This window comes from Phalacrocorax carbo, chromosome 2 (genome assembly GCF_963921805.1).
Source record: "Phalacrocorax carbo chromosome 2, bPhaCar2.1, whole genome shotgun sequence".
NCBI lineage: Eukaryota > Metazoa > Chordata > Aves > Suliformes > Phalacrocoracidae > Phalacrocorax > Phalacrocorax carbo.
In genome coordinates this window covers 168,059,216-168,069,819 of record NC_087514.1, presented here as the reverse complement: position 1 = coordinate 168,069,819, position 10,604 = coordinate 168,059,216, and the positions used below count along the sequence as shown (strand labels likewise).

General features: G+C 73.5%; 1 protein-coding gene across 2 annotated transcripts; it reads left to right on the top strand.

Annotated features, from left to right (window-relative positions):
• The first annotated feature begins 7,502 nt into the window (after positions 1–7,502).
• CDK5 (cyclin dependent kinase 5) lies at positions 7,503–10,477 on the top strand. Of its 2 annotated transcripts, none has more exons than XM_064445297.1 (12): positions 7,503–7,653; positions 7,777–7,865; positions 7,950–8,017; positions 8,154–8,214; positions 8,288–8,344; positions 8,489–8,584; positions 8,801–8,875; positions 8,980–9,076; positions 9,211–9,280; positions 9,435–9,495; positions 9,566–9,646; positions 9,828–10,477. In XM_064445297.1, exons 1-12 carry the CDS (start codon positions 7,617–7,619, stop codon positions 9,912–9,914), a joined length of 879 nt encoding a protein of 292 aa, XP_064301367.1. In that variant the 5' UTR covers positions 7,503–7,616; the 3' UTR covers positions 9,915–10,477. The 2 variants fall into 2 exon arrangements, with proteins under 2 accessions (XP_064301367.1, XP_064301368.1); XM_064445298.1 differs by having other exon boundaries at positions 7,594–7,653; positions 7,931–8,017.
• Positions 10,478–10,604: the final 127 nt, after the last annotated feature.

Here is a 10,604-nt window from a genome sequence, read left to right as displayed (position 1 = left end):
GCAGATTAGCCGACCTGCCATGCCACTCTCCTGGGGCACCAGCCAAGCCGCAGCCGGCAGCCAAAACTCCCCCCCTACTCAGGATGGGGACCCCCCAACCCGTGCACCCCACAGTGCCGTGCCCAAGGGGGACTGGCTGCAGCCCCCCCCACCATGGCATGGTAGCAGGGAGCTGGTGGGGCACAGCTCATCTCACCAGGGCACCTGCCCAACCAAGCGGGGCTGGAACTGGCAGGGAACAAGCCGGCACCTCCGTTCCCCTGCAAAAGGAGCCACGACCCCCAGACTGTCTTTGCCTCCCTGCATGGGGCACCCGGCACCCCAGGCTCCCAGGGTCCCATGGGGCTGCATCCACTCAGCCCTGAAGACTGGGACCCACAAGTGGGGTGTGGGGGCTCCCTGGTGCCAGTGAGAACAGCTGCTGGGAGCGGGGGCTCTGGGGCATGGGGTCCGGGGGCAGAGCCCATGGGGAGGGTCAGCAGTGCTGAGCGACCAGCCGGGCACAGCCAGCATCTTCGTGCCATCCCGGCCGCAGCGGGGGGCCGCTCCAGGGGGCTGCACTGGCGTCACACCTGGGCTGAGCTCCGTGCAGGACGGTGCCCCCATCCCACCCATCCCGGGGAGGCGGCACTGGGCCACCACGGCCGGCAGGTGCCGGGGCTCCGGTGCGGGCAGGCACTCGCCACTCCGGGCCCTAAGCAGCTTTCTGGGTTTAATCCCGTTGGCAGCTCACAGGGATTAGAGCCCCGGAACACGGTCGGGATTGTTCTCGGGGAACACCGAGCTGGGAAGCAGCCCCGAGCCGTGCTCTCAACGGCTCTCAGCGTGGGGGAGCCGGGTGCCAGCCCCAGCACCGCCCGTGGGCAGCCGGTTGCCTTCCCCTTGCCTGAAATTGGGAGCTGCCAGCACCCTGCCCCACCGGCCCCTTACCCCAGGCTTTGGCGGTGCCACTGCGGGGACCTGGCAGGATGGTGCCGGGGCCAGGTCCAGCTGTGCAGGGGACACGCGGTGCCTGGGAGCCTGCGGCCTGACCCCGCTGGAAAGGGTGACGAGCACCCGGGGGGAACTTCTGCTTTCCGTGGTGGCGGCTGAGTCACCCGGCAGGCACGGCTGGGCAGCTGGCCAGTAATGGCTCAGCGGCTCGTGCCACCCCTGCCGAGAGGAGCCCAGGAGCCGGGAGCTCCCGCGGCTGCCCCAGGCACCGTGCTGGGTCGGTGACCACCTGCCCCATGGCCGGCCCTGCTCCCCAGGGAGCTCCTGCACCCTGGGATGCGGGGGGTGGCGGGGGGACGGGTCCGATGAGCCGGGATGCCCAGCAGCCGCGGGGCTGCCCCACTGCAGCTCTGCTGGCGTCGGCGCTCATCGCCGTGCCGCTGACACCACGTGGCTCCGGGCGCCGGCACAGCTGTGGTGCCGCCACCCCGCCAGCCGCGGGGCAGGAGGGTCGCGGCCACGTGCCCCGGCTGTGCCACGCAGGGCCAGGCCGGCAGCAGCGCCCGCGGCAGCGCGAGCCCCCGCCGCGCCGCGCCCCGCGTGCGGCGTCCCCGCTCCGGCGGCGCGGCACAATGGCCCCTTGTGCGAGGGAACAGGCCGCTCCGATAAGCGGGGCAGGGCCGCAGATACGGCCGTGGGCTGCCAACGCCGCGCTGTGCCGCTAATTACCGGCTGGCTCCGATCAGCGCCTGTGCGCGAGCCGGCTCGGCGGCTCCCACCGGTGCCGGAGTCACATTCCTGGGACCGGCCCCGGCCTGCCCGCCTGATCCGCTGAGGCGATTAGAGGGCCTGGCCCCAGCCCCACGCCCCACACCATGGGGGCTGCCCCACGGTGCCCACGCGCCCCCAGCCCCGCCGCTGGCACCCGCCGGCACCACACAGGCCGGCATGGGAGGCCGGGCCGGCGGCGGGTTGAGCAAGGCGGGAAGTGAGGCAATGCCACGCCAGCCCTTCCGCATCCCGGCGGCCCGGCGGCACCGGGGCAGCCCTGTCTGCAGCACCGACCCCAAACCCCGCGAGGGGGGATGGGATGGGGTGCGGGGGCCAGCCAGAGCCCAGCCGCCCGCTCCCCTGTGCCGGTGCCGCCGGCAGCGCCCTGCCTCCTCTAACCACATCTCCCGGGCAGGGGACGGGCCAGCAGCGGCTGTGCCGGGAGCGGGTCCCCAACGTGGGAACAGCACGTACATATGCACGTTTGTGCCCACCACCGACGGCGGGGCTGACGGTGACCACCGTGCCACATCTGGTCAGGAACCGGAGCCACCTCTGCAGCCCCAGCCCCACTGCGCACCGCCTGGCTGACACCATGGCGACAGGGAACACACCGTGTCCCTTGCCACCCTCCTGCTGGCAGCCATCCCCTAGGAGCTCCTGGTGCCCAATTTCCAGGCAAAACCGCAGCAGGGTGAGCCTGGCGCTGGCCCGGCCGTGCCCATCACACCCGGCAGTCGTGCCCCACGTTCCCCAGCCTGCCCGGCACAGCAAGGCTGTGCCCCGGCCCCACAGAAGGGGGGAGCAAGCGGCCCTGGCCACACAAACCCCCGCCCCACCGCCCAGCCCAGGGATGGCAACAGCTGCCCCAGGGGCATCCCCCCATTCTCCCGCTGCCATCTCTGCCCGCTGCCAGCAGCGATGCTGCACCGGCTCCTCGACCGGGGCTGGGGACACCAGCACAGGCCACCCTGCCCTGGCCTGGGTGCTCGCCGGAGCCCGTCCCGCTGCGGCACGGGGTGCTGGAGCACCCGAGCAGGCGAGGCACACGGCCATAGCACTCAGCTGCCATGGGGTGCCACCCGCCGCCCTCGGGAGCACGGCCCGCAGATGCTGCCCAGATGCGTGGCGGGGGTGGCCGAGCAGCATGCTCCAGCTCCCCTGCCCACCCCCAAGGACCTGAGACCACCCAGAGCCCCTGGCAGCCCCTCGCTTCCCAGGCAGCACCCGTGCCCTGCACGCAAGGGCTGGAGGCTGCTGAAGGCGGGGGGCTCGCGGGCAGGCAGTGCAGCCAACCCCCCGCACAGCCCAGCGCCAGCCCCCGCTCAGCTGCTCCTGCTGCCCCGCTCCCACCTGCCCAGCTCACCTGGCTACTCCAGGAGACCCCCAGAAGCTCCCGCCACCCCGAGCGCCTCCCGGACGCCCACCTGGGGGCCTGCAGCCCCTCCATCGCTGCAGCGGACACCACGGGACGGAGCAGGGCCGGGACAACACTGCCCGCGGCACAGCTCCCACTCCGGCAGAGATTTTCTAGATACTGCAACTTTAGAAGCCGCCACCAAAAATATCCGCCCCGCTGCCGCCGCACACCTCCCGCCCCACGACCTCAAAACCGCCGGATCTGGGAGATGAATCACGGCGCTAAGCAGCTCCGCACCCACGCCCACGCCCCTGCCACTGCTGCGCCTGGGGTCCGGCCCTGGGGAGGGGGCGGGAGGCAGGGCACGCACGGCCCCCACGGGCAGAGGCTGCCCCACGGACCCCGCGGTGCGCTTCCTCCCACCCTGGCTGCCGGCCCCGGCGCCACACCACTGGCATGGCCCCCTCGGCCCAGCTGTGGAGAGGCCAGGACCCCCCGTGCAGCACCGGAACCCCCATCAGAGGCTCCTGCCGCCCCAGCCGGGGGACCCCACTGCCGCCCCCAGCCCAGCCCTGGGAAGGGGAAGGCACAGCTGCCTCCCCCATGGAGCCGCTGCCCCTGTGCCACGGTGCCGGGCTTTGTGTGGCATCCCAGGACGTGCACTGGCAATGACCCCTTGGACCCCCCACAGCTTCCAGAGGGGAGCTTGGCCGCAGGGAAGGCCGGGCATAGCCCCCCACGCCATCACCCATGGCAGAGCTGAGGGCCATACACCCACCCACCCACGGCTGCCCAGAGGCCGGGGAGGTGCGAGCCTGGCCACGCCATTCCCTGTCCCCCGCCAGCCCTGGCACCGGGCAGGCACTTCTGCCCCACTCACCCCATCGCCTGCCGACCCGGCAAGGCTGCGGCTCCGGCTGTGCTGCTGCTGCCGCCGGCTTCCCGCGGAGGCTGCCGGGCGCCTGCCAGCCGGTGGGCGTCCCCCCAGACCGGGACCTGCCCCAGCGGGGGACGAAGCAGGGCCCTCGGCCAGCACGGCCCCCCCCGGCTGCCTCTCCCGTGGGCTGAAGCCCTGGCCTCCGCCGCAGGGCCGGGGGCAGCGGGCAGCCACGCTCTGCCCCGCCACGCCACGGGCTGCCAACGCCAGCCGCCGCCGAGAGCTTTTATACCGGCGTGAAAGAAAAAAAATCAGCAGCGGCGGCAGCAGCAGCGAGAGTCTTTGTTTCGGCAAGCCTGCACCAGGCCACTTTATCCAAACAGAGCGGCGGTGCCAAGTCCCGGAACGGCTCCTCGGGCAGCCCCACCTCTGCACCATGGCTCCCTCTGGGCGCGGGGGCAGCCAGCGGCGAGCACCGGCAGCCGGGATGGGCGAGTGCCAATGGAGAGGCCACGCTCTGGCCCCGCAGAGCAGCTGGACCAGGGCACCGGGGGGACACGGAGGGGACACAGCCCCACAACCCCACGAGTGCAGGCAGGAGTGGGCGCCGGGGTATTCGCCTGCACAAGCACGGTGCTCAGGATCCGGCGAGGGGGCAGGCACCGGGACACGCTGGGTGAGGGTTGTGGGGCAGGCAGACATGGGGCAGAGAGTGGGGCAGAGCTGGTGGCAGCCCGTGCTCCCCCGCCGGCCTCGGCGCCCCTGGCAAGCCCCAGCGCGGCATCCTCAGGCAGCCAGCCCGGTCCCTGCGGCCACCCGGTCCCCTCTAATGACAGGGCTGCGCTTACAGGGCCTGTGGCCAGAACCCCCCCACCCCACAGCTCGGCGTGGGGACCCGGCCAGGTGGCGGCTCCCACGGCCCCCTCCCTTCCGCTGGCCAGGCCGGCATCCCCGGGCAGGGGGTCACTGCTGCGGGGCTGGGCCCCCCCCGTCCCATCCCACCCCTGGGATGCCGCAGGGGATGAGGGCAGCAGGAGCTGTTCCGTCCTAGGGGCGGGATGGGGGACGCTTCTGTCGCCCCCAGCCCCTGCAACATCCCTGCCCACCCCAGGGAGCCCCGAGCCCACCCTGCAGCACTCTCGCTGCTCTCACTGCAGCGAGAGCTTCGCAGAGCGAAGCTGGGCAGGGAGAGGCTGAGCAGCCATGGGATGTCCCTCACCAGTGTGGGGAGCCCCCAGGGCCAGCCCCACCGCACACCCCCACCTACAGACACCACCAGCAGCATTCCTCGGGAGGGCACGTGGCCAGGCAGGACCCCACCTGCCAGGTACAGGCAGGAGGGCAGTGGGCAGCAAGGGAGGGGGCAGCCAGAATCCTCCCACTGCGGCGCGGGGCAGCACCCAGGGGCTGGGGACCAGCAAGGGGGTGTGGGGCAGAGCCCACCTGGGGCAGCCCCTGCCTGGGCTCAGAGCCAGCCCTGCCCCTGCTCCCGGGGGGAAGCCGGGGGCGCCGGGGCGGAAGGGCTGCCCGCAGGGAGGCCCGGGCACCGGTGCCAGGAGGGTTGTCAGGGCCATCAAATCCCACGCTCCTGGCAGCCGCTTGAAATGGTGCAGCGACCCCGAAGGGCACAACAGCGGGGCCAGGCAGACCCCGCCAGCCTCAGGGATGATCCCCCGGCAGGACCCCGCAGCCAGCACGCAGGGGCACAGGGGACAGACCCCTCCCCACAGCCCTGGGGACCACCACCGAGCCACTGACACAATTCTCCCTCAGAGCAATCCTGTCTCCTGATGCCAGATCAGAGACCGCGGGAGCCTCTGGCAGGAGAGGCGTGGGGCGGCCCCATCCATCCCTGGGGACCAGCTCTGCCCGCATCCCTGCCTGTGCCAAGCGGCTCTGGGGCAGCCATAGGGGGTTCCCAGGACCCGCTGCCCCCCTGCCCTGGGGACCCGGCTCAGGGCAGTGCGGTCCCTGCTCCGGAGCCGTGGGAGCCCACGCCAGCACGCGGGTGGGAGAGCCGCGGGGCTGGACCCGTGCCCAGTGTTGCTCAACACCGGCAGCGTTTCGCAAGCGGGCAGCGCCGCTCGCCACCCGGCACCGCGTACGGCGGCTCCCGGCAAGCACCGCGCCGGGTGGGCGCGAACCCTTCGACAGCAGCTCTGTGCCGTGAGACAGGGCCACCTGCGGGGACGCGCCGGGACGGGGCTGAGCCGCAGGACGCTCCCTCCGCTCGGCCCCACGTGCCGGCGGGCGTGGGACGGCCGGGATGGGGCCGCGTGTGCCGTGGTTGCTCCCCGGCCCCACGTTTCTCACCTGCCGAGGGTCGCAGTCGGGCTCAGGAGGTGGGAGGGAAGGGCATAGAGTTGCCTCGCGTTGCTCCAGCACCCTCTGGAAAATAAAAAGACGCCAAGGGCTGAAGCGCGATGGCAGCGCGCTCCCGGCTCTCCAACCTCCCGGGGTGTCCCAGGGCAACCGCCGCCCCAAAAGCTGGGTCCGACATGGGAACGCAGCCAGGGCCGCGCAGGAGCCCCCTCGGGCACGGATCCGGCGCCGTAGCGCAGCCGGCGGGACGGCGGGAGGGGGCCGAGGTGCGACGCCCCGGCCGGCAGAGCCGCGGGAGCCGGGCGCAGGTTGGCAGGATCGGGGGGGATCGGGGGGGTCGCCAGCAGGCGGGGGTGCTGCTCCTCCCCCAGCCGAGGGACCTGGGGGACTCAGGAGCGTGTGCTGGGCGGCACGGAGCCCCGCGGCCCCCTGCCCGGGCACCCCGGAGGCAGCAGCGGAGGGAAGCGGGGGCGGTGACCCGCAAGGAGCCGCCGGGCGGGCGCATCGCTTTGGGGTCCCGTCCTGTCCCGTCCCCGGCGGGAGGTGCGGGGCTCCCGCGGCGGGGCGGGGCCGGGGGGCACAGCGGGGAGGGAGCGGGGAGCAACGCGGGCGGTGCGGGGTGCGGGCGGGACCGGCCGGGCGGGCAGCACCGGCACCGGGCGGGCAGCACCGGCACCGGACCGGACCGGCCCGGCCCCGCCCCGCCAGCCCCGCCGTCCCGGCTCCCGCTCCCGCTCCCGTTCCCACCGCTTACCGGAAAGTCCCGCCGCTCCGGCGGGTCTGGGCGGCCCCGCGGGGCGGAGCGGCGGCAGCAGCGGGAGCGCGCCGCGGCGGGGCAGGGCGGGGCGGCTCCGGACGGGGCCGCACCGGTCCCGGCACCTTCCCCGGCAGGCGCGGTCACCGCCTGCCCGCGGGCTCCGCAGGAGACCCCGCCGCGGCCGGGACGGCTCGGGGAGGGTCGGGGGGACCGGGGGATCGAACCCGGAACCCGTGAGCAGGGAGGGGGGGAGGGTGTGGCGGGGGGCGTGGCCGTCGCCGGGAGGTGTGGTGGCGGGTGTCGGGGCGTCGGCCCGCGCGGGGGCTGCCGGGAGGCGCGGCCGGCGCGGGGGCTGCCGGGAGGCGCGGCGGGCGCGGGGGCTGCCGGGAGGCGCGGCGGGCGCGGGGGCTGCCGGGAGGCGCGGCGGGCGCGGGGGCTGCCGGGAGGCGCGGCCGGCGCGGGGGCTGCCGGGAGGCGCGGCCCGCGCGGGGGCTGCCGGGAGGCGCGGCCCGCGCGGGGGCTGCCGGGAGGCGCGGCGGCGGCGGCGGCGGCGGGGCCGGGCCCGGTGCGGCGGGGCAGGAGCGGAGCGCGGCGCGATGCAGAAATACGAGAAGCTGGAGAAGATCGGGGAAGGTGCGGCTGGGCCGGGGCCGGGGCCGGGGCCGTGCGGGAGGGTCCGGCGCGGGGGCCGGGGGCGGTACCGGTACCGGTACCAGTACCGGGGGGCCGGTGCGGCGGTGACCCGGCTGCCCGCAGGCACCTACGGGACCGTGTTCAAGGCCAAAAACCGGGAGACGCACGAGATCGTGGCGCTGAAGCGGGTCCGGCTGGACGATGACGACGAGGTGAGGGGGGGGCCGGGGGTCGGGCCGGGCCGGGGCCGGGGCCGGGCCCCCCGAGCCCCCCCGAGCGCGCCCCTCTCTCGGCAGGGCGTGCCCAGCTCGGCGCTGCGGGAGATCTGCCTGCTCAAGGAGCTGAAGCACAAGAACATCGTCAGGCAAGGGGGGGCCGCCAGGCTGGGGCGGCGGGGGCCGCCCCCCCTGGGTGCCCCCGGGGCCGGCGGGAGCCCCGACCCCTCCCCGGGGCCGGTGTCACGCCGTGGGCCCGGCCTCAGGGACCCCTTCCCCCCGCAGGCTCCACGACGTCCTGCACAGCGACAAGAAGCTGACCCTGGTCTTCGAGTTCTGCGACCAGGTGAGCCCGGGGCCGGGGCCGCCGCTGCCGCCCCGCGCCGCGCCCTGACGCGGCCCCCGCTCGCTTCCCCCAGGACCTGAAGAAGTACTTCGATAGCTGCAACGGGGACTTGGATCCAGAGATCGTCAAGGTGCGCTCGGGGGGGGGCTCCGGGAGCCCCTGGGGGCCCCGTGCTCGTCCCGCCCTGGCTGCGGCGGCGTGGGCCGTCACGAGAACCGGACAGCGGCGGCGAGGGGCTGATGGGTCCCGCTGGGGTCTGCGCTCTTTCCCGCAGTCGTTCATGTACCAGTTGCTGAAGGGCCTCGCGTTCTGCCACAGCCGCAACGTCTTGCACCGAGACCTCAAACCCCAGAACCTGCTCATTAACAGGGTGAGGGCCGGCGTGCGGCACCCCGGCCGCGCCGGCAGCGGGTTACGGCGGGCAGCGGGCCCCCGGCTGTCTGCAGCTTGCCGCGCTGTCTCTGCCTTGTCTTTCTGGTCCCCAGGGGCCCGGAGCAGCGGCGGCCCGCCGGCTCCGAGGCGTGGGGCGGGCAGCGGGACGGGGCGTCCCCTGCGAAGTCCTGCTGACGCGGTGCTTTCGCTGCAGAACGGGGAACTCAAACTGGCTGACTTCGGCCTGGCGCGGGCCTTTGGCATCCCCGTGCGCTGTTACTCGGCGGAGGTGAGCTGGGAGGCCTGTGCTTTCGCTGCAGGCCTCCTCCTGGAGCGGGGCTCAGCCGTCCCGTCCCCCGGCCGGCTGAGCGTGTCCCCCGTCCCTCTGTGCAGGTCGTCACGCTGTGGTATCGGCCCCCAGATGTGCTCTTCGGCGCCAAGCTCTACTCCACCTCCATCGACATGTGGTCAGCCGGCTGCATCTTCGCAGGTAGCGCCACGGGGGGCTGCCACGCCGGGGGCTGCCGCGCCGGGGGCTGCCGCGCCGGGGGCTGCCGTGCCGGGGGCTGCCGCGCCGGGGGCTGCGCCTGTGGGGCCACGGGGCTCATCCGCCCTCTTCCCTAGAGCTGGCCAACGCCGGGCGGCCCCTGTTCCCAGGGAACGATGTGGACGACCAGCTGAAAAGGATTTTCCGATATCCTTCAGGGGCTGTGTGGGAGGGGGGCCACCCCCCTCTCCTTGGTAGGGGAGTGGGAGGGGGCTCTGCCTGGCTTAGGTGGGGGTGGGCTGGGTGGCAGGTGACTCTGGCGCTGGCTGCAGCCGTGGCCCTTGACTGCTGCTGTTCCCACGCTGCTGGGAACCCCCACGGAGGAGCAGTGGCCGGCCATGGCCAAGCTGCCCGACTACAAGGTGAGGTGCAGGCGGGCAGGGGGGTTTGGGGCGGGGGGTAGGTGGCCGGGGCTCACCTCTGTGTCCCCAGCCCTACCCCATGTACCCCGCCACCACCTCCCTGGTCAACGTGGTGCCCAAGCTGAACGCCACCGGCCGGGACCTGCTGCAGGTGAGCTCTGCCCAGCCCTCCTGCCTGCACCATGGGGCTTCCCCAGGGTGGAGAGGGGTTTTGGCTTCTTGGGGGGGTGCCCTCTCCCCTTGCAGCCCTATGCCTCTCTGGGGGTCTGTGGGGCAGGGCGGGCCGTGGCTCACCCCTCCTCAGCCTCACCTCCTGCCTCTCCCACCCCCAGAACCTGCTGAAGTGCAACCCGGTGCAGCGGATATCAGCGGAGGAGGCTCTCCAGCACCCCTACTTCACAGACTTCTGCCCTCCCTAGGGACCCTGCGGCGCTGGCCCAGCCCCGCGCTGAGCTGGGGGGAAGCACCCCAGCTCCTGGCACGCTCCAGCAGCGGTGGGGAGGGGACAGCCCCCCAGGGCAGCGGGGGGACACGAGGTGAGGAGTGAGGTGCCAGCACCCCAAAACCGCAGCTTCCCCCTCCCCATATTTATTAGGTTTTTAACCCAACGCAGCTCCGGTTCTGCCCCAGCTGCGGGGTGCTGGCGTGGCCCCCCCTGCCCCTGACACCCCCAACCCCGCAGGGGGCCAGGGCTGCTCGTGGGGCTGGGCGAGAGTGCACGGAGCCCTCCCTGGGTACACGGGGCCACGGTGCTGGTGGAGGGGCAGGACCCTCCGGGACCAGGCGCGGGGACCCCAGTGGGGTGGGACCCCCCGCCCCTCCTCTCCCTGCTCCCCCCGTCCTCTTCCCTGGCAGGGGTGGGGGGTCCCAGGTACCAGCTTCCGGGATGAGGTGGGGGGCACCCCATTTCTTTTCTACGGTGTTGCTGTACGTGGGTGAACGTGCGTGTTTGTTACCTCCATAAAGAGCTTCCTTCTCCCCAGCACGTGCGTCCTCCTTCCTGGGGCACCAGGGACCCCCTGCTGCCGCGTACCGGTCCCCCCACTGCCCCCAGACCCCTGGGCAGGCCTGGCCTGCTCCACATGGCCCCTGTCCCCCCACCAGCACAG

Bases quoted from the DNA above. Each gene is read 5' to 3' on its own strand.
- CDK5 (XM_064445297.1), top strand. From the start codon at position 7,617: ATGCAGAAATACGAGAAGCTGGAGAAGATCGGGGAAG. The intron at 7,866-7,949 runs GTGAGGGGGGGG...CTCTCTCGGCAG, and splicing joins GGCTGGACGATGACGACGAG to GGCGTGCCCAGCTCGGCGCT. The intron at 9,281-9,434 runs ATATCCTTCAGG...TGCTGTTCCCAC, and splicing joins CAGCTGAAAAGGATTTTCCG to GCTGCTGGGAACCCCCACGG.